This window comes from Salvia splendens, chromosome 11, assembly GCF_004379255.2.
Source record: "Salvia splendens isolate huo1 chromosome 11, SspV2, whole genome shotgun sequence".
In the NCBI taxonomy this organism is placed as follows: Eukaryota; Viridiplantae; Streptophyta; class Magnoliopsida; order Lamiales; family Lamiaceae; genus Salvia; species Salvia splendens.
In genome coordinates this window covers 31,286,157-31,309,236 of record NC_056042.1, presented here as the reverse complement: position 1 = coordinate 31,309,236, position 23,080 = coordinate 31,286,157, and the positions used below count along the sequence as shown (strand labels likewise).

The 23,080-nt window shown below is 41.3% G+C and overlaps 1 protein-coding gene and 1 pseudogene across 1 annotated transcript; both read right to left on the bottom strand.

The window, feature by feature from the left end:
• Positions 1-1,934: 1,934 nt before the first annotated feature.
• LOC121754089 (probable carboxylesterase 2) lies at positions 1,935-3,103 on the bottom strand. The gene has a single exon (XM_042149433.1). It carries the CDS (start codon positions 2,989-2,991, stop codon positions 2,008-2,010), a length of 984 nt encoding a protein of 327 aa, XP_042005367.1. The 5' UTR covers positions 2,992-3,103; the 3' UTR covers positions 1,935-2,007.
• A 13,029-nt stretch (positions 3,104-16,132) lies between these two features.
• Positions 16,133-19,268, bottom strand: LOC121754802 (annotated as a pseudogene).
• Positions 19,269-23,080: the final 3,812 nt, after the last annotated feature.

Here is a 23,080-nt window from a genome sequence, read left to right as displayed (position 1 = left end):
ATAATATTGTTATCGTCGAGTTTCAATATGTATACTATTATTTATTTGATAATTATTTCAATTCTAATTCAGATTAATGATTCTAATAATTAATAAAATATTTAATATTAAACAATAAATAATAGTCGCAAAGATAAAAATAAAGAAAAAAAAATATAGTTTAGTGTTACATTTTTTCCTTCATTTTATAACATTAATCCACGAACTCAACTTACTCCATAATTCACGAATTCACTCAAATAAGCTGATCAAGCTCCCATTGTCAGCCCTAATAATTTGTTATTTTGTTCCCAAGGTATCTTGACCTGTTGTTTTGTTAGTGATGCTTCTATTTTTCACGCATGGTATTATTAGTTATGTTGAAATTGGACCACTTCTAGTTGTGGGCTATTATTAATATTAGCCTGGGCTAATATTATGGGGAGCCCAACTGGATTAATAACCGGGGCCCAATCCCTGGTGGCCCAAGTTTAGGCGTCTCACTTACCTGATGCGCCGGATAGCCGCCTGGCACCTCCACGCGGATCCTACATCTGGGACGTCCGATTTGTTTGATTGTGCTTGTTTAGGAGATGGTTACTCTCCTCTCTCATTCATTCAGATAATCTCACTCTCTCGAAAGTTCCTCCGCCTTCTCTCTAACTTCTCTCCAGCTTTCCGGCAGTTTTAGTCGGCGATTCCCTTCAAGCTCTCGTTTCCACCGATGATTCTCAGTTCTAAAGATATCTATCGGTGTAGTTTGTGAGTTAGGTCACTTCTTCAGTTTCCTCCTCAAAACTAGGGTTACGGTCTTCTTTGGTGACTGATCCTCCGTGTGCTTGAAATTGTTGTGTGAGAGTTTCTTGCGTGCAAGGCTGTGTCCGAGAGGTGTTTGTGGATTCGTGTGTTGAGAAGGTCGTGGTGTACGGGAATCAGAGAGATCTAGGGTTTCACTGATCTCTGATTGGGTGGTCCGTTCAACGATGCTCGTCTTTGTGACTTGTTGTGAGGATTGGGAAGTCTGAGGCCTAGTGCAGTCACTGTTGTGACCTGAGCCATTTGTGACCAGATTCTCTGATTCTGTTATGTTTCTTTTAGCAATTACTTAGATCCATCGGGATCATTTTCTAGTTATACTAACCCTTCTACTTAGTGTACAAGTGATGGAGTTGACCTAAGCTAGGAGCCTGGAGCCTGACGAGGATCCAATTCTAGTTAGGATTTCTTGATTGTAATTTGTTACTAGATAGGTAGTGTATCTAGGGTTCTTTTTGTGTAACTATCTTTTGTATTATGGCTTGTTCTTTCTGAGTTTAGCCAACTCAGTAAGCGATGTAATAGCAAAAGAGGTCCTAGTAACTAGTGTCATGGTGGTCTGATCCCTACAAGTTACACATGTCTGCATTATACTCCCATACAAAAAATGATTTTCTCGAAACGTATACAAGCACTCTCGAACATACTTTACAATATACTACCTCTAACAATTTTCTCTCGATCTGAATGTACAACGAAATCTAGATAATTTTGTCTATTTAAAGAGTTGGGATCCAATAGCTGGATCATCAAGCCGGATAACGTCTTTGTTTATCTATTGACAGGGTCGAACGATAGCCATTATATTCAGCTGTCGCCGGCGAATACCAATGACTACGAGGTCAAAGAGTTGTGCTCGGATGCTTGCCCGGGATACGATATGGATGCCGAATTATGTTTGGAGATGCATGAAGAGGTGATAGCTCAACTCTAGCAAGAATTAAAGAATATCCGTTCGTTTTGTTTTGCTATTTATTGGGTTGGCCAAATCAATTTTAAAATTGCCAATTGCATTAACCAATTTTTATTTATTTTTTGTTAGTTTAATTTAGGAGTTGGATTAAGGTAATTAAGCTCATTACCCCTAATCAAGACCATTCAATACAGCGATGGCAAAAGGAAGGCAATTAACAAACATATTTCGAATAAATGCCCATTTATTAGATATTTAAATCATAAAGACATTATGCGATGAACGTCATGATAATTGATTTAGTTATTGATAAAGGAAGCCACTTTTTTGATCATATCGATTCCTACCTCATTATCTGGAGTATTTACACTGAAAACATGGTCTTCCCCTGCAACCTCAACACACTCGATTTCTCCCTTCCATCCACAATTGGTCAGCACCTCTGTGTAATACCATCCTCTATACTTGAGGTAATCATTCCCCGCAACATAAACCAGCACTTTCCCGCAACCCAAACCCGATATATTCGGATCCTTACCCGGGTTCACCCATTCCTCGTCCCGATCCCTCAAGCTCGGGCAAACATATTTCCACAGTCTCTTAGAATACTCCGCCCTCTTCTTGAACTCCTCCGCCGTTTCGCACCCAATCGGATCCTCGCCCCCAAAGGCGGGGCAATTCAGGAACATCCCTTCCAACTTGAAACCCTCCAACCCGACCCGCATTGCGATGTTATGTGCTATATTCCCGCCCACGCTGTCCCCGCCTAAATACACACGCTTCAGATCGGCGAATTCATTGATCCATTCATCATTTCCCTCGGCGCTCCACTTGAGAGCGCGCCATGAATCCTCGAAGGCGGCCGGGATTGGGAATTCGGGGGCTAACCGGTAATTAACCGAGACGGCGACGACGTTGGCTTGTGCGACTAAGAGATTGAGGTGCTTGTGATAGAGCGGGGAGAAGGGGGAATCGACTACGAAGCCGCCGCCGTGGTAGTAGACGAGAAGCGGGAGCTTTTTGGCTGGATCGGCGTTGGGCGGGAGGTAAATCCGGGCGGAGAGGTTGGGGTTGAACTCTGCTGGGATTGGGACGTCTTTGGATTGGACTCCGGTGGGTGGATCAAGAGATGGAGGGACGACATCTTCGCCGGTAAGCCTCTCGAGTGTGCCATTTTTGTAGACTATGAACAAAGGGGAGAAGTCGAGGAAGATTTCGTCGGCCATTATATTGATGAGAGCAAAGGAAAGGATGATGATTAGTGAAGAATCAGTTTGCAACATAGTGTATAATCACTCATCACTCTTATATATACTATACGCAATTATTCATGGTACATATCTTCCTAGGCCTAGCTACTGATATTATTCAGCCACATAGCACTAGGACTAGGAGGGGACCTTTCGCCCACTAGTATGAATCACATGGAGTATCACTTTGCAATATAATTTACCGTTCATCTTTCAAGGTCCATGATGGGGTACGGACTAAACAAGCCCAACAGCAATGACGGCCAACAGCAATGACGGCCCATCAGCCCGAAGCCCAAGGAAGAGTATGAGTTCGGCATGACCAAAGAGTTCGGATGAGTTCGGCATTACCAAAGAGTTCGGCCTCAGCCTACAGCTCGGTAAAAGCCAACCAATCAAGCTCTGCTCTCAGGTCGGCATCAAGCTCTACTCTCAGATCGGCAACCAAAGCAGTTCGGTCTCAGTATTCGACCGAACAAGGAGTTAGTGGACCCATGCAGGATTTCCACAACTTCCAACACACCCACTACCACGTGGCGTCAACTCAGGCCACGATCTTAGGCCATGACCTACACGACATCCACGACCTAGAGTGATGATGTAAGCCACGATCTTAGTTCAATGTATAAATAGAACTTAGATCTGGTAGAAAAAGGTTTAGAAGCTCTCTAGAGATAAAATCATATAGCAAGTCTGTGTTGTAAGCGGTAATCCCAGATCAAGCAATACAATCTTGCCCTCCCTTCTTCCCGTGGACGTAGATTTACCTCAGTAAATCGAACCACGTAAATTCTCTGTGTCGTAATTTATTTTTACGAGCATTCATCATCATCAAAAATTCGCCGATTCATCACTGGCGCCGTCTGTGGGAAACAGAGAACCAAATTTGTGATAAAGCGAATTTTTGACCATTTTTTCAACCCAAAAAATGCATACCAGATCGCAGAGTACCCGTATTCCTGCCCGTGAGAACCAGGAGGAAGCCAATCCATCCCATAGGTCTGGAAAACAGCCTAGGGATAAATCCACCACCAGTTCTCATGGCGGAGGAACAAGCCGCTCCAAAAGCCGTCACACCGAGTCTTCCCAGCAGCCCGATTTGAACGGGGCTGTCAAGCTGTTTTTGGCTGAAAAGCAGGAGGAATTCTTAACCTTCCTGCAGAGAAGCCAAAAGCAGCCGGAAGCGAAAACGGCGGATTCTCCCTCTCCCTCCATACGAGACAGTCACTACCGCAGTAGTATCATGTCTTCCAGAAGAAAGAATCCTCGGTACCGGAATCACAGGAGAACTCCATCTCCTCCATACCAAAGAAATGTCGGGTTCGCCATGTACGGAGCATTGAGGACTCCGTTCTCGGACGATATTACCCGAACTTCCCTACCACAGAACTACCGAACTCCGTCGATAACCTATGACGGACTCGTGGATCCTCATGATTTCTTGGGACGCTATCAATATAACATGGCGAACCAGGGTCTCAACGAGGTCCACATGTGCAAGCTGTTTCCCGAGCTGCTAATCGGGAACGCAAGAAGGTGGTTCGATAGCCTCCCTCAAGGCAGCATTAGATCCTACCGAGATCTAATGGATGCTTTCCACAGGAGGTTCTTTCAGAAAGCGGAAGCCAGAAGCACTTCGGCTCAGCTGCTTTCTATACGTCAAGGTCGCGACGAAAAGATCAGCGATTTTATGACGAGATTCCACAAGGAATGCCTACAAGTAGATAATCTCAATGATCTACTTGTCATTTCGGCATTCCAAAATGGAATCCTGCCCGGAGCTCTCTACAGAAAGCTCGTGGAGTGCGGTCCGCAAACAGCTCAAGAGATGTGGGACATTGCGGACAAGTTTTCTCGTGCCGATGAGGCAGACCGTCGAAAACGGTCTTTAGACAGCTCATCCAGAGAAGACAAAAAGAAGCCCGGTCATAGCGATCAGAGGCATCCTCGCCGAACACCTTCTTCACTAAAGGAGAGATAGCGGTCATCCGAGGTGATCGAAAAAGAGCAAGTGTGTTCGCAGATTGCGCTTAAAAGTGCCGAGCAATCAGTTCGGCACCATCAAGCATAGCAATCACAGCAGCCGGAATCAGAGGCCGGCGAAATGACCGAAGTCACACCGGAGCCGAACTCGATGGTGTACGGCACTGAAGCCGTGATTCGGTTGAGATCGGCATATCCAGTCCCCGAACTCAATTTCTCCTCAGAAATGAATGGTGATGGACTGAGAGCCGAACTAGATCTTGCCGAAGAAAGAAGAGAATTGGCCTGCCTAAAAGCAGCCAAGTACAAGGAGCAAGTAGCCCGGTATTACAACCAAAGGGTGAAGAAGCTGCAATTTCAAGTGGGAGATCTCGTCTTGAGAAACAACGAAGTAAGCCGAGCAGAAAAGCTGGGCGAACTCGAGCCCACATAGGAAGGTCCATATCGGGTGTCAGAAGTCCTCGGCAAAGGGTCTTAAAAATTGACTCACGCGTCAGGAGCACAAGTACCCCGAACATGGTACGTTTCCAACCTCAAGAAGTTCCATTTGTAAGAGACAGTCCGGTCAGTCAGTCTTATGTGTTTTCTTTGTTTTTTACTTGTTCTTGTCTCTACGTGCGTTGTGTCTGTCTATGTGAGTGTCGTCTCTTACAAATAAAACTGAGGTATCTCGTTCTTCAAAGGCTGATCCCCTTTTTAGAACATACAAGCCAACGATTGTGCGTCAAAGCTTCTAAAGAGGATACAAGACCACAATTCAGCTTAAACAAGCAGTTCGTCTGAAACGAGCTGCAACAAGCCCACGATTGTGTGTCAAAGCTTCTAAAGAGGATACAAGACCACAATTCTGCTTAAGAATCAAGCACTTCGTCTGAAACGAACTGCAACAAAAGTCTGATTCTCGCGATAAAACTTGCCTGAATTACGACTAGGGAAAGTCCGATCTACGCGATAAAACTCGCCGAATTAGGACGACCAAGTTCGGTCAAAGCAGTTTACCTCATAAGACCGAGGACGACCATGTCTAGTCAAAGAGGTTTACCGCATAAGACCACTTCGGTTAACTGGGAAAGTCCGATCCACGCGATAAAACTCGCCGAATTAGGACAAGGGAAAGTTCGATCCCGGCGACGAAAATCGCCAAATTAGAACACAAAGACGAGTCCGGTCAAAGATGTTTATTTCATCAGACCAAAGACGAGTCCGGTCAAAGATGTTTATTTCATCAGACCAAAGACGAGTCCGGTCAAAGATGTTTATTTCATCAGACCAAAGACGAGTCCGGTCAAAGATGTTTATTTCATCAGACCAAAGACGAGTCCGGTCAAAAGATGTTTATTTCATCAGACCAAAGACGAGTCCGGTCAAAGATGTTTATTTCATCAGACCAAAGACGAGTCCGGTCAAAGATGTTTATTTCATCAGACCAAAGACGAGTCCGGTCAAAGATGTTTATTTCATCAGACCAAAGACGAGTCCGGTCAAAGATGTTTATTTCATCAGACCAAAGACGAGTCCGGTCAAAGATGTTTGTTTCATCAGACCAAAGACAAGTCCGGTCAAAGAAGTTTACTTCGTAAGACCTAGGACAAGTACGATGAAATTTCTTCGCTAAGCTGTAAATACACAGTGTTAGAAGCGAAAACAAAAACAAAATTTCATTTTCAAATCTTGTTCGGCACACAACTCCGCTACCCTACAAGATGGCGTTACGCTATTACAAAGGACTATTCTACTGTCCAGGGTTGCTAAAGTTGAGCCATCTATTCACAAAATCCTCGTGAAGCTGAGTTCGGGCGTTCCAGGCAGCTGCAGAATAAGCAGGTCGACGAGATGCTCTAATCGACCTGCCACCTCTTCTCTGAGCCCGGGAAGCCCTAGCACCTCGGCGGCGAAGAGTCTCTTCACGAAGCATTTGTTGATCTTGCTCACTCATAATCACAGCTCCTCTACGAACTTCAGCCTGTTCTCGTCTTGACGTTTCCGGCTGTTCCAGAGTTCGTTGCTGACTTGGAGTACGGTTTTGAGCAAGTGAATCAAAGGTTTGATCTGGAGTGCGAGCATCTGTTGGCACGATATGCCGAAGGAATCTTTCTATGGAGGGGCGCCGAGAAAGAACAATGTTGTACCGAGAAGCCCAGCGCCGCAATGATGTCACGACTTGTTGGCAAGCCGAGCTCTCCAGCGCATTGTTCCTCCGGAGTACATTATATTCCTCCCACAGTTCGTCAACTCGACTCTGAACATCTGATATGGTCATTCCCCCGCGCACACGGATGTAATCCTCGTACGCAGTCCTCTCAGCAATGGTCGTATTCAGCTCGGCCTCCAGATCATTCTTATCGGACTCTAAGTCCTTATTATCGGCATCCAGCTTCACTAAACGAGCCAGAAGCTCGTCATTCTTCGTCTGATCGGCTATAGCTCTTTTCTCAGCTTCGTCTAAAGCCGAAGAGTACAGCCGCTTCCAGTGAAGTACCTCCAGCTCCTTGAGAGTTAAGAATACAAAGCAGCTACGTCAGTTCGGCATTTCAGCTTACCGAGCAGGTAGTAAACCACAACAGGAGTAAGAGAGTACGAAAGGCTATACGAAGACACAAGAGCAGAAAGAAGAATTTTTTCATTCATAAGAAAAAAATTTTTCTATACAAGGAGGGCTTCAAGGCCATTTTACATAAAGGAAGAAACTAAACTAAGAGAAGGGAGACGAAATCATACTTCGCTAGCTTCGTCTCCACCTTCTCGGTGAGGTTCAGCTTCCTTCTCATCTGCTTCAGCTTCAGCCTCTGCCTCCTTGCTCTCCTCAGCCTGCTCGGCGCCACCGTAGCCGATCTGCTGCGTCTCCTGATCGGCTTCCTTCTCCGGATGCCCGGCTCGCTCGACTTCGGCCTCCCGCTCCAGCGGCTCGACCTCACCCTCTCCGTTGTAAGTCGAAGCGGGTGAAACGGGTCCCACGGAGGCAAAGATAGCCTCCAGGTTCTCGTCCCGATCAGCTCGACAACTCCGGACTCGGTCTGCAGAAAGCAGGACCGAGGATGAAGCGAGCTCCTCAAGGAGCGGCAGATTCTGAAGCCGAGCTGCTATCTCTCGGCTGTACAGAGGCAGCACGACATCGGCCCCCTGCTCGCCCTTATCGGCAATTAGCCTTACCAGGCTACCGACAAAGGCCGAGAACTGGCTGCTCAAAAAGAGTTTCTCCGTGTAAACACGGAGAGCCTCCCCTTGGGCAACCACGGCAGCAGCATCGCTCCGCTTCGCCTGCTCTCGCTGGATGACGAGCTGGTTTTTGGCAAACTGAGCTTCATCCTGGGCCGAAATCCTAGCAGCTCTGGCCTTCTCAAATTTAGCCTCAGCCTGTTCGGCCCGATGACAAGCAGCCGCCAACTTCCTCTGCATCTCGGCATAGTCATTGGACGCTTTGGAGAGTTCGACGGCGACGAGCTTGGAGAGCATATCGTTCCTCTGAAAATGGATAAGGAAAAAAGTCAACAGAGGGCACCAAAAATACAGGACAGAAGCCAGGCCAAAGAATCAAGAAGACAATTCACCTCGGCGAAGTCCGTGGGCCATAAAAATGGCTCACAGATATGCTCCGAAGGAGGCGCCAAGACCACGTCTTTCTCTGGCGCTCTCGGGGGCTTCTGGGTCCTCCCCTTCCTACTTGCCGAAGTCGACTCCGGCTTCTTTGGACCCGAAGAGGTCTTTTGCCTCTTCGGATTCTTCTCGGCATCAGGCGCCGAGCTGGTAGCCTTCTCTTTCTCCGGCTCCTCAAGCTCGGAGGACTTTCGGATAGCCTTATTCAGCATGAACACTGCCAAAAAGCAAGAAAACAAGGTTAGTTTTCTTCGTTAAAGCAGTAGAGCATAAAGATAAAGAGAAATCCTCACCCTCGGCCTCTTCGTCCGAAGACGAGATATTGAACACGAGGTCGCCCTTGACGAGCTCAGTTTCCGAATACTGTTTCCTAATCATAGGAATCTTATTGAGCTCGCCCTCGAGCTCGGCCAACGGTTCTAACCGAGGATGGGGAATCACGGACTTCGGCCTTCTCCAAGGAAAGCCCGGAGCCGAAGTCCTATTATAAAAAAAGAAACGGTTTTGCCATTTCGGCCACTTGGTTTTGCAGAAGGCCCTAAAAGGCTGTAAGGGGATCAAGTAAAACCAAGATCCCTTCCTTTTAAACTGGAAAAAATTAAGGATTGCCCTCAGAGACAGATCCTTATCTAGCCTACGCAGTTCGGCAGCAAAAGCCGATAAGTGCCTCCAAGAGTTCGGAGTCACCTGACCTAAAGGGAGTTGAAAAAAATCAAGAAGCTCTACAAAAGGTGGGGGAAGAGGAAAACGAAGCCCGCATTCTAAGCAGGCTTCGTAAACGGTGGCATAACCCTCCGGCGGGTCGTTAGCCCTATGATCATCGTCGGGAACCACCGCCTTCCCCCCAGGTAAAAAATATTTCTCGTGAAGGGATATCACAGTATCCTTACTCAAGATACTGTGAAAATACTCTACGGTCTTCTCCCCGGATTCTTTCCGGCTAGAAGACCCCTTATCCCCTTTCCTACCGCTACCCGACACCGAAGAAGAAGAAGAAGACATTTTTCTTACTTTTTGAAAGTGAAGAAAGTCTGAAGAAGCTCTTGAAAGCGGAAGAAAATTTCTCGAGAAAGAGAGAGTATAGAAGACGCAACAGCAAAGGTGTTCAAATGAGGAAGAAAGAGCATATTTATCAGATTCGGCGAAGATTTCAAAATCGTCGCACCGTTTCGAATCCCACCTTTTCAGGATTCAACGGCCGGATTTTACTGTCGCATTTAATGCAGTCACATGCAAGGCACGTCCCCTGACGTCAGCCTCCCCCGTACCTTTATCCAGAATGCCGAAGTGACTCGCTTCGCCGAAGTGATTCACTTCGTCTTTCGGGGGGGGTAGTGATGGGGTACGTACTAAACAAGCCCAATAGCAGTGACGGCCAACAGCAATGACGGCCCATCAGCCAGCCCAAAGGAAGAGTATGAGTTCGGCATGACCAAAGAGTTCGGATGAGTTCGGCATTACCAAAGAGTTCGGCCTCAGCCTACAGCTCGGTAAAAGCCAACCAATCAAGCTCTGCTCTCAGGTCGGCATCAAGCTCTACTCTCAGATCGGCAACCAAAGCAGTTCGGTCTCAGTATTCGACCGAACAAGGAGTTAGTGGACCCATGCAGGATTTCCACAACTTCCAACACACCCACTACCACGTGGCGTCAACTCAGGCCACGATCTTAGGCCATGACCTACACGACATCCACGACCTAGAGTGATGATGTAAGCCACGATCTTAGTTCAATGTATAAATAGAACTTAGATCTGGTAGAAAAAGGTTTAGAAGCTCTCTAGAGATAAAATCATATAGCAAGTCTGTGTTGTAAGCGGTAATCCCAGATCAAGCAATACAATCTTGCCCTCCCTTCTTCCCGTGGACGTAGATTTACCTCAGTAAATCGAACCACGTAAATTCTCTGTGTCGTAATTTATTTTTACGAGCATTCATCATCATCAAAAATTCGCCGATTCATCAGTCCATTTAGAGCATCCACAATAGGAAAAGCCCAGCCATAGCCATAGTCTAGCCACAAACTCCTCATGCCACATAATCAACACTAAAAATCCTCCTGCCACATCATAAATAGCCCAACCATAGCCTAGCCACATCATAAATAGCCCAGCCACATCAATAGCCACATCACTCAAAATTATATAAAACAAATAATTAACAATCACACAAAATACGCAATTTAATTTACGAGACATATACGAGAAAATTCAATAATATTATTAAAATTTAAAAAGTACATTAATTAAAAAAAATTACACAATTAACAAAAAAACTACTGCCGTGCAGTCCTCCGCGCCCATAACTCTTCAATTAAATCCTTTTGGAGTCGAATATGAGCCTCCGTTTGGCGCATGTCGGCATGTGCTTGGAGATGGCCGTCTTCATCGTGAGGTACCCCACTCCGTACGTTGGGGCGGCCACGCCGTGGCTTGGACCGGCTTCATTATCATCGTTGGCCCAATCAGTCAGTTGTACACCTTCATCTTCGACAATCATGTTGTGCATGATAATACAGGCGTACATTATATCTGCAATGTAGTCGACATGCCACAAACGCGTTGGCCCCTTAACTGCCGCCCATCGAGACTTGAGCACACCAAATGCGCGCTCCACGTCCTTGCGCGCCGACTCCTGCCGTGCCGCAAAGTAGGTCTTCCTCTCATCTGATGTGCATCGGATCGTCTTCACAAAGACGGGCCACCTAGGGTATATCCCATCCGCCAAGTATAGCCCACATCATGCCGGTTGCCGTTGGCGACAAAACTGATGGCCGGACCGACACCCTGACACTGCTCGTTGAAAAGTGGCGACGAGTTGAGGACGTTGAGGTCGTTGTTCGAACCGGCTATCCCAAAATACGCATGCCAAATCCTCAGCCGGTAATCAGATACGGCCTCGAGGATCATCGTGGGATTCTTTCCCTTGTAGCCGGTCGTGTAGAACCCCTTCTAGGAAGCGGGACAATTCTTCCACTCCTAATGCATACAATCTATGCTGCCTAACATTCCAGGGAACCCATGCTTCTCCCCGTGCATCTGCATCAGATCCTGGCAGTCTTCGGGGGTAGGGCTTCGAAGGTACAGATCACTGAATACTTCAATCACGCCCTGACAGAAATACTTCATACATTCCAGGGCAGTCGTTTCACCGATGTGGAGGTACTCGTCCCACATGTCTGTCGCGCCTCCGTAGGCCAATTGCCGGATTGCCGCAGTGCACTTTTGAATAGGTGTGTGGCCGGGTCTGCCAGACGCATCGTGTCTGAAGCGGAAATACAGATATCGTTGCTCCAAATCGTTAACAATACGCATAAACAGGGACCTGCTCATCCTAAAACGGCGCCTGAAAAGGTTGGCGTTGAACCGCGGCTCCTGTGCGAAGTAGTCTTCGTATAGGCGCTGATGTGCAGCTACGTGATCACGATCAATCACCGCTCGGCGGTGTACCACTGGGCGAGGTCGAGGTACCGCTGGCTGCAAGGCCCTCTGCATCTATTGATCAATCTAACGGTTCGTATAGGCCTCTAGCGCTTCGTTCATTAAACGCTCGTACTCCTCAGCATCCCCACCACTACTACCACCGGCTTTACTCATTTCTAGGTGTTGATCTTGTACATAAATTAAGATATAGAGAGTACTCGTTAAAACAAGTGGTGCGAATGAAAATGACGTGCAAAGCGCGTATATATAGTGTTTCAAAAAAAATCGCGCTAGGCGGTGCGCTAGGCGATTCGGACGCTGAAATAGCTCCGGGCGGATCGCCCAGCGCACCGCCTAGAGCCACGGGACCCCCGAACGCTAGGGGGTTTTTAAATCCGGAAATGGCTGGGCGGTTGCAATAGACCGCCTAGCGCCGGCGCTCGGCTAGGCGGTGCGCTAGGCGCTATTGTGGATGCTCTTATGGGGAGCCACATCGAGTTTTAAAATAGGCCCGCGCTGTTTGTATTGTAATACACCTAAAACAATTCTGTGGTTTTTATTTCTGCTTGGATTTGTGTGTCAAGAGATAGAAGATCAAAAAGTCTAATTTACCCCTGAAAAATCACTATGGTCATACAACACAGCTGACTAAATCAACAATTTTTATGCTTTATTTCTAGAATAATGACCTCATAAAGCGTCTGTGCATATACTATGTCTAACAGTGACAAATCCGGTCTACATTTATTTCTCACCTTCCCATATACTCCCTTGGTCCCCCTAAATATTGCCTCACTTTAACCCGACCCAGATTTTAAGAAATATAATGAAAAGTGAATTGAAAAAGTTAGTAGAATACGAGTCTTACTTTTATATATTAGTTTTATAATAAACTGTGAGTAGAAATGAGTTAGTGGAATATGAGGTCCACTACAAAAAAATGGTAAAAAGTGATATGGGACAAACTTTGTGAGATGGACGGAAATGAAAATATGGGACAAACTTTCAGGGACGGAGGGAGTAAAACAACTTGGACACAGTAGTTTTAAGAGTGTCCACAATAGGGAGCCGCGACCACCGCCTGAGGACACGGTTGGGCCGCGGCTCCCTATAGGGGTGGAAACGGATGGCCGCGGAGGATGTGATAAAATAATGTGATCTGTGGTTATGGCGTGTCCACTATTGGGCTGGACAAGTTTTTTTGTGGCTGTGGACAAATTTTCGTGGGTATAGACAAATTTTTGTGGCTTGACCTTGGACTTGGCCAAACTATTGCGGACACTCTAAGGAGTAGTTGTGAACTATTAGAACATCCATAGTAGCACCCAAACTCATTTTTTTCATCACATACTACCTCCGTCCCTCAAGAATATGCACTCTTTTCTTTTTAGTCCATCCCACAAGAATATGCACTTTCTAATTTTGGAAAGTCTTTTCTCTCCAATGAGGTGAGATACATTCTCCACTAACAGTATTTTATTTACTTTTTCTCTCTACCTCTCTCTTATTTCACTAATTTTATACTAAAACTCGCGCCGACTCCAAAGTGCATATTCTTTGGGGATGGATGGAGTAATATTTTAAAATTCAGTCCTAGCACGTGTTCATAACGTCAATCCAAATTTATTTTATTATTTTTCACTCTGTTTTCAGTTTTTAAGTTAATAAAAAAATTAAATACCAAAATAATATAAAATTTTAAAAAAAATTAAAAGGAATCTTTTGCTGCATTTCACACCAAAAAATAATAGGGTTTGAAGCTTGGATTAAGAGAAGATCAAGACAACGAGATTCATCATTTTGGTTTCTTCATAGTTTTTATGTTTTTCTTACAAAGTATGGTTTTAGTTTATTTGTCTATGAGTAGCTAAATCTATAGAATTCTATGGATTTGTTAGTAATGACTTTGGTTTGTAGAGTTCCTATTTAGTTAGTATCCGTTTTGTCATTGCTTGCTTTAAGTAGTGGATAATGCTTCATGTTTAAGTGACACATTTTATGATGATTTCTTGTCATGCAAAGTAATCGAAAGAGGATTTGCATATTAGAAGGACTTAGGTAACACTACAACTAATTCCCCTTAAAACGGTACTTTTAATTAAGAGTGAGGACATTTTGAGAGTCTAATCGAGCTTTTGGAGTTACTAGTCTAAGATTTACGACCGTAATGTGTAACCTACTTTGTGCCGTATGGACTATATTTATGTGACTCGTTCTAGTTAAACTATAACTTGTATAAACTATAACTGTGCTAGGATGTTGTATTTGGAACTTGTATAAACTATAACTATGAAAGCACATCTCTAAAATTCCCTCGTCTCATATGTTTTTCCTCGTGTGTTAACATGTAATTCTCTGTTTGCTTTCTTTTAAAATGTTTAATATTCCCTCCGTCCCTGAAATTTTGTCACATTTTTTCATTTCCGTCCGTTCCACAAAATTTGTCACATTTTACTTTTTACCATTTTTTGTAATGGGCCCCACATTCCACTAACTTATTCCCACTCATATTTTATTATAAAACTAACACTTTAAAAGTATGACCAACATTCAACCAACTTTTTTAACTCACTTTTCATTACATTTCTTAAAAGCCGTGCCCGCTCAAACTATGACAAAATTTGAGGGACGGAGGGAGCATACTGTTTTCAGCGTTCAAAACCAATACCAAAACCATATCTCCAAATAGTGAAAGAAGCCTAGTCTTAGATAGTCAGTCTGACACCCTATTCCATGTGTTCGATATTATGTGCTTACATTTAGCAATACTATTTATACCTTGTATACTTGAAAGTAATTGTAGCGCTATTAGTCCCGGTTATCCATTTTAGTCTATCCACTTTAGGAGTCCCAGTTAAAATCTTACATAATTGGTAATAGGCCATAAATTCCACTAACCTCATTCTACTCACATTTTATCATAAAATTAATATATAAAAATATGACCTACATTTCACTATCTTTTCACCAACTTTCCTCTATATTTTTTAAAATTTGTGTCGAACTCAATTGGGACTCCTAATGCATTTCACTCATATTAGTTTATCAAACAAATATATAAAAGTGAGATTCATATTTCATTATAATGTAAAGTAGACTTCGTATTTCACCAACACAATGTACTCATATTTTATTATCAAACATTCACTTATTTTTTTTAACTCACTTTCTTTTGCTTTTTTTAATTCACGCCAAGTCGTATATAGACTCCTAATAGGGGACGGATAAATAATTATTTTTCAATCATTCCACACATTAAATGCCAAGTCATATATAGACTCTAGGGGACGGGTAAATAATTTTTTTTTCAATCATTCCACACATTAAATGCGTCTTTTCTTGTAATACATTACTAAAATGTGTATACGTATATGAATGTATAATAACCAACTCTTGTAATAGACTTTTTAAGGGTAAGCAATTGTGCAAATTTTGTCTTAGTGATCTTTATGCGTGGCTTGGTGTATTCCCCTATATACAAGTTGAAATGGACGACTGGTCTCTTATGTGTCCACACTAAAGGAAATTTCCAAAGGTAGGTAACCCATTCTCATCAAACAATGAACGTGTGGCTAACATTAGCACAAGAAAGTTATCATTGTTATCCATTTAAATAACATTTTGACATGATCTTGAAAACGAAAAAGGTCGAACAACTCGCATGTAGGTCGAACAACACGCATGTACGTAGGTTAAAGGGGCGCAAACTGCACATGTTTGACGTCATTTAGTCTTTACAACTTGCAAGTAGGTTAATGTGGACTCAAATTGCACATCTTTTACGTCGACTTAGATAGAAATTTATTTTCCAGAATAATAAAATTAAAAATCATTTCTATTACAAGTTATGAGTAATCTATAAAAATTAGTCACACTTGGCTTGGTAAAAAGAGAAAAATGTAATTAAGAGCGAGAAAAAGTATCGTTCTTTGCCAAAAACAAAATCAATCACTTATGATGAAACAACCATAAATGAAAACCTAATCAATTGCAATGGGACAAAGGGAGGTAAGGGAGTGCTATTTACTGCCGCAATAGGGGAATAATAATCTATGGATAATTTCGTCTAACACAGTGCAAATAAGATTGATTTATTACATAATCGCTCTCTCTAATCCCAAACCATAGTTAAACTTTTCATTATTGCTTAAATTCGCTCCCTTCACATCCACACTCTTCACCTCTCCTTCCCAATTGCTCTCTCTCTCAAAATGTCATATTCAGCAACATAAACCACCACCTTTTTCCTCCCGAGTTTCGAAAGATTAGGGTTGTAATCCGGGTTCAACAACGGGTCGTCAAATCCGGTGGAATTCGGGTATGCGTGGATCCATATACTCTCCTCCCGCGCCACCATTTCCGGGTCACTCGATTCATTCCCAATTTGCTCATTCCCCCAAAAATGCGGGCAATTCAGGAACAACCCGCGGAACTTAACACGACCCGTTTCTTCCAACCCGGCCGGAACCACCATGTTGTGGGCTATGTTGCCCCCGACGCTGTCTCCGCTCACGTAAACGGGGTCGAAATCGACGTTGTTTCGCAGCCACGCCTCGCTACCGTCTCCGCCCTCTTTGGAGTGAGAGAAGATCCATTTAAGGAGGAGTTATGAGTAGTAGCGGATCCAGGACCCGAAAATGGCGGCGGCGGAACTTATATTTAAATATTAAATATTTAATTTAATATTATTTTTAATAATAAAATAAATAAATATTATATTAATATTTAAGTAGCACTACTGCACTAGCTTCATTAATAAAATATAAACATGCTTCAGCTTGCAAATATGTATTATTCATTTTAAAATAAAAAATTATATAAATATAAACATGCTTTAGCTTGCAAATATGTATTATTCATTTTAAAATATAAAATTAGTGTAAATATATGTACATTTAAAATCACTGTAAATATTATATACAAAAGTGATATAAGTAGAGCACTAAATATTTATATTTCAAAATATTTAAAATGTTTATTTTGTTACATAGAGAATAATTAAGATGCATGGATCAAATTATAAGTACTTTAGGATAAAAAAGACTTTAACACAAAATTAAAAATGATTTTAACTAAAGAATAAATATAACAACATAATATATGCAACTTAGTAGTATTTAAAGGTATTATTTTGATAATAAGAAGAAATATGAATTGATAAAATAAAAAATAAAAAATGAAAATAAATATGTTTTTGTTGAGGATTGAACCCTAGACATCTTAGTTAAAAATCCAACAACCAAACCATTAGACTACTACATTTTATATGACATTTATTGAAAACAAAATTATTTCTACACTCTACGGAGGGGGCGGATATCCTATTTTCGGATTGATTCAATGAAAAATTTAGGCTCTCCGGACGGTTGGGTAGGGGCGACCGCCCCCACCTGCCCCTGGATCCGCCACTAGTTATGAGTCTTCATAGGCTGCGGGGAGAGGGTGCTCGGGAGTTAAGCGGTAATTCACGGAGACGGCGATGACGGAGTTTAGGTAGGTGTGGTAGTCGAGAGAGAAGGGGGATCCGGTGAAGAAACCGCCGCTGCTGATGTAGACTAGAAGGGGGAGTTTACGGCGGTGGGCGGAGGCAGAGCTGGGGAGATAGAGGCATAGAGCCTTGCGGAGATGTTGAGAGATGGCTCGATGATTATGTCTTTGGAGAGAACTTTGGATTTCGGATTGAGCGACGGCGAGAGTGTCATGCTGCATACCGTACCGAGAGTGTCATACCGCATACCGTACTGAAAGTAGTGGTATGAAAAAATTCCATACTGATACCTTACCGAATTTTCGGTATACCGAAGTCCGGTTTATTGAAAATTCGGTATGATAATTTTCAATACCATTATCATACCGTTATTGCGGTATACAATACCGTATTACGGTATACCGAAATACAGTATTACGGTATACCGAAATACAGTACGACATACCGTAATACCATTATACCTGTTATAAAAATATCTATTATAATTTTATATCCAAAATATAAAAAATAACATTTCCAAGTGTTTAACTATTTGAAAAAAGTCCAAAAAAAATCAATAATCTAAAACAACCAAACCTATACCCAAAATATTTAAAATAACATTTCAAGTGATCAACACTATCTTCATTTCTCGCAACCTTGTTGTCTTCATACTCACAATCCCACAAGAAATCTTTGAAGATGTCATCCTGCATTTGACAATCTTTATTAATGGTCGAGCATAATCACAATGGCAAATACTATGAAACAACCAAACCAAAATAAATATATGAAGTGTAAAATCCACATATCGGCACCACCTAATTAACTATGAGGATGGAATGATTAAACTTAAACTTGATGAAACCATTATAAGCTAACTACTAATATTATGTGTCGAATGAAAGTAAAGTAAAATAATGGCAAAACAGAAATATATTAAATATTTTAAATATATATATATTATACCGAAGATTCGGCATACTGCTGTATACCGCATGTATGGTATATACCGAAGATTCGGTATACCATGGTATACCGCGGTATAGGATATTTGATACCGTTGTTGTACCGAAAGTTTTCTGTACGGTATCATACCGTACCGAAAACTACGGTATACTGAAAAACTGGTATTTTCGGTATTTTTTCGGTACGGTAAGTCCGGTATTTCGGTATGTCGGTATTTTTTCCCACCCCTAACGGCGGAACACTGTTACAAACTCAATTCCACATCGGTTGTGAGAACAACTGGTGTGGGGTATATAAACTAGATGAGCTCTCTCTCCTAACAGGCTAGTCTTTTGGGATAAGTTCTCATGTTTGGTCTGTATCAATTGGTGCTTTCATTGAGAACCCAAACGGCTCGGAGTGGTGGCCGGGCAACGAACTCGCCGTGACCAACGAGTACGTTTGGGGCCGAATCGGAGTGGTGACCGGGCAAAGAATCCAACGTGACCAACGTGGATGTGACCAAAGAAAACTCGGAGTGGTGGCCCACGGGGTGGTGGCGTGGCAAAGAACCAGGCGTGACCAACGAGGACGTTGGCCGTTAAAGAAGGGTCGAATGTTATGGACTCAATTCCCACATCGGTTGTGAGAACAACTGGTGTGGGTTATTTAGACTAAATTGGCTCTCTCTCTTAACAGGCTAGTCTTTTGGGATGTGTTCTCATGTTTGGTCTGTATCAGGAACCGTATCTGTTCCACTTAATCTCTCAACCGTGCCATTTTTGTAAACCCTAATGAATGGTTGGATTTCATACAAAATGTCTGTGGAGTCTGCGGCAAAAGATTGAGCCGCGAGTAAATAAAAGAGGAAGAGTGGACAACTCTTGTTAATAGACATCGTCGAGTGAGAGGGCTGTAGTTAGCACACATGAGGTTTTTTGTGGACGGAGGGGAGAGGGTAATACTCCCTCCGTCCCATAAAAATATGTACATTCCATTTTTAGAAAGTTATATGAATTAAATAATGTAGGTCCAACTATCTACTAACTCTACTTTAACCACCATTTTCCTCCTCTCTCTTACTTTACCATACCATTCTCCTCATTTCTCTTACTTTATCAATTTTGTCTTAATTCCTATGCCATTTTATCCGCTCATATTTTTATGGGACGGAGGGAGTAGTATATTACTCGCTCACATATCCCACATGATGTATTGTCTTATTTCTTTAGAGAATTCAAGTGTATTCACATGTTCTTAAAATGAATTGGAACAATTAAAAAAATTAAGAATAGCACACTTTGAAAAGGAATAATAGGCATCTCAATCAAACATAGTGTTAATTTTAAAAATAGAAAAATAAAATAACATTAAATAATAATAATAATAATAATAATAATAATAATAATAATAATAATAATAATAATAATAATAATAATAATGAATCACTATTATTATATTTGAATTGTTAAGATGTGTGTTAATCATGAATTACTGTATCAAAGTGATAAGATAGAGAAAATTAGGGCTGACAATTTTTGATCCGACACGTTAATCCGACACGAATTCGCACGAAAATAATGGATTTGGATCAAGCCTTATTGGGTTCGTGTCCTTATTGGGTTGACCCGTTAAGAACCCGAAAAATTCGGGTTGGATGCGGGTTGGATATGGATAACCCATTAAGAAATAATATTGTTATTTTGCATTATTTTTATTATTTATAAAAAAATAATGCTTTACAAATTTCTTGTGAATCAAGATTAAATCGTGGAAAATGGTTTTTTATCATATAAATCAAGTTAAAATTAGGTTAACTGGTGTAATATCAGGTTTTAATCGTGTAATATCGGGTTCGGGTCGTTATGGTGTCGTGTCAACCCATATTATATCGTGTCGTTAACGGGTTCCTGTCAGGTTCGGATCGTGTTCGGGTTTGAGGGTAGCAGGTTGGGTTCGTGTTCGGATTGACAGTTTCCTTAACAGGTCGGATTCGGGTTAGACCTTATTGGGTTGGGTCGTTATCAGGTTGACCCGATAACGACCCAATTTACACGATTTGCCACCCCTAGAGAAAATAGCTTCGGCTTACCATGTTTATTATTAATTGGGCTAATTATCTTACTTATAGTTGGGCTATAGTTTATGGTGATAAATAAAAGAAAACAGAAAAAGCTTATTGTACCTAGGCCCAGATTGAAATTAGAGTTAAATCATCCGTTTTCTCGTGATGGTCAGAATGGCCATGGGTAAATTTACTAATGGACTATCCGTCAAGAATCTGTGATAATCCCTTCGACTTTTTTGGTTGGGGCGAGGAAAATTTTAAAAAGTACTCCCTCTTCTTTGTCGATAGAGGTATTTTTTTTCACGGAGTTTAAGAATAGTGTGTTAAATGGATTGTAAATAAAATAAGAGAATAAAGTAAAAGTGATGAAGAGAGAATAAAGTAAAAGAATAAAGAGAAAGTTGATTTTTGTTAAAAATAGAAATGACATAATTATCTTGAAACATCCCAAAATAAAGAGAAAGTTGATTTTTACCAAAAATAAAAGAATAAAGAGATAGTTGATTTTTGCCAAAAATAAAAATGACTTAATTATCTTGAAACATCCCAAAATAAAGTAAAAGAATCAAGAGCAAGTTGATTTTTGCCAAACATAAAAGAATAAAGTAAAAGAATAATGAGAAAGTTGATTTTTGCCAAAAATAGAAATGACTTAAATAAAGTAAAAGAATAAAGAGAAAGTTGATTTTTGCTAAAAATATAAATAACTTAATTATCTTGAAACACTCCAAAATAAAAAAAAATGACTCTATTAACAGTTTAACACTCAAACTGGACTACAACATGTGATGAAAAATATTAATATTGGACTAAAAAAAGAGATTTCATGAAGAAGCTAGAAGAAAGTTTGATGTTTCATGCATTGAGATTTGAGATTGAGAAGGTTGAAAAAAATTGTAACCCAAACCCAAAGAGTAAAAGAACTTGAGAATTGAGATTGCATTAGCGTTTTGCTACGAATATGGAGAGAATTGTGTACCCTCAATTTTCATGTTTCATGCTAAATAATTAAAAATCAATAGAATGACCCTCAATTTGTATGTTTCATGCTACATAATTAAAAATCAAGATTCAATTTATTTACTTATTTAAACATCATTTTCCTAAAAGCTCTAATCAAGAAAATCTTCACTGTTATAAGGCTTCCATCTAGATTGATTTTATTGCTTTCTCTACGACTTTTGTTTTAAAGATAAATGCTTATCAAGTAAATCATAGTACTACCACTCAAGCTCATGATTCATTTATATATACGGACCTAATACCCACACCCATCTTCAAGCGTGCAACTTCGATTTTGTCAAACATAATTTGCTCATGTTACCAGAAAGAATGCACTGATAATTTTATCAAAAAACCGAAACTATGAAGGTGGAATGAATTATGCATGAAAATGACTATTTTAATAGAGATGGAAATTATGATTCTTTAACAAAATATTCCCTCCATTGCCACTGGCATTATTTTTTAATCGTTCCTTATTACTCCTCTTTTATTTTATTTTACATAATAATAGATCTCACACCCCAATAACTCATTTCAATCATATATTATTTTAAAATTTAATATAAAAATATAATAAGTGTTCCATTAACTTATTCTATTTACTTTACTTTTCAAAGTCACACATGTTTTAAAACATATATCAATCCAATATGAGATTGAGTATTTATTTTCAGACCAAAAAAAAACTAAAAAGAAATGGAATAAAAACATAAATTAATATTTCATTCCATCATTCATTCCATCATATATTATTATATTGTTCCATTATCTATGTTATGCCTCCACAAAAAAAATTGAGAAAAGTCTTGTAAACTACCAACATCAATATGGAGAAAAGTCTTGTAGGACTATCAAATTATTGTTCCATTATCTATGTTACGCCCTTCTCGTCCACAAAAAAAATTGAGAAAAGTCTTGTAAACTACCAACATCAATATGGAGAAAAGTCTTGTAGGACTATCAAATTGAGTACGTTTAACTTCTAAGTGTTAGAAGTCTCAAGATTCGTGAGAAGGAGATTAGCTTGATCAAGTCATCGATCAAGCCACTGATGCATGAGAAGAAGATTGGCTTGATCAAGCCATCGGCCGATGACTTGATCAAGCGGGTTGATCAATTTTGCTGGATATCAATTTTGCTATTAATAAGGTGAGCCAATACATGGTCTCACCGCTTGACACTCACTGGAGAGCGGTTAAGCGCATTCTGAGGTATCTATCAGACACTCTACACTTTGGAATTCAAATTCTTAAATCAAATGGCATGTTATCTACATTTTCTGATTCTGATTGGGCTGCGGACATAGATGATAGAAGATCCACTACTGGTTTTTGCACCTATTTTGGCAATAGTCTTATTTCATTGTCTGTAAAGAAACAAATTGTTGTAGCTAGGTCGAGTACTGAAGCAGAGTATAGAAGTCTTGCTCATAACGCAGCTGAGATAACTTGGCTCAGTTCTGTTCTAGGAGAATTGAAGCTCACAGCCCGTTCAGAACCTGTGATTTGGGTAGACAACCTAAGTGCTATTGCACTTGCTTCCAATCCTGTCCTACATGCTAGGACCAAACACATCGAGCTTGATATTCACTTTGTTAGAGACAAGGTTCTCAACAGAGACATTGAGCTGAGGCATGT

Excerpts from the sequence above, each read along its gene's own strand:
- LOC121754089 (XM_042149433.1), bottom strand. The coding sequence starts at position 2,991 with ATGTTGCAAACTGATTCTTCACTAATCATCATCCTTTCCTTTGCTCTC.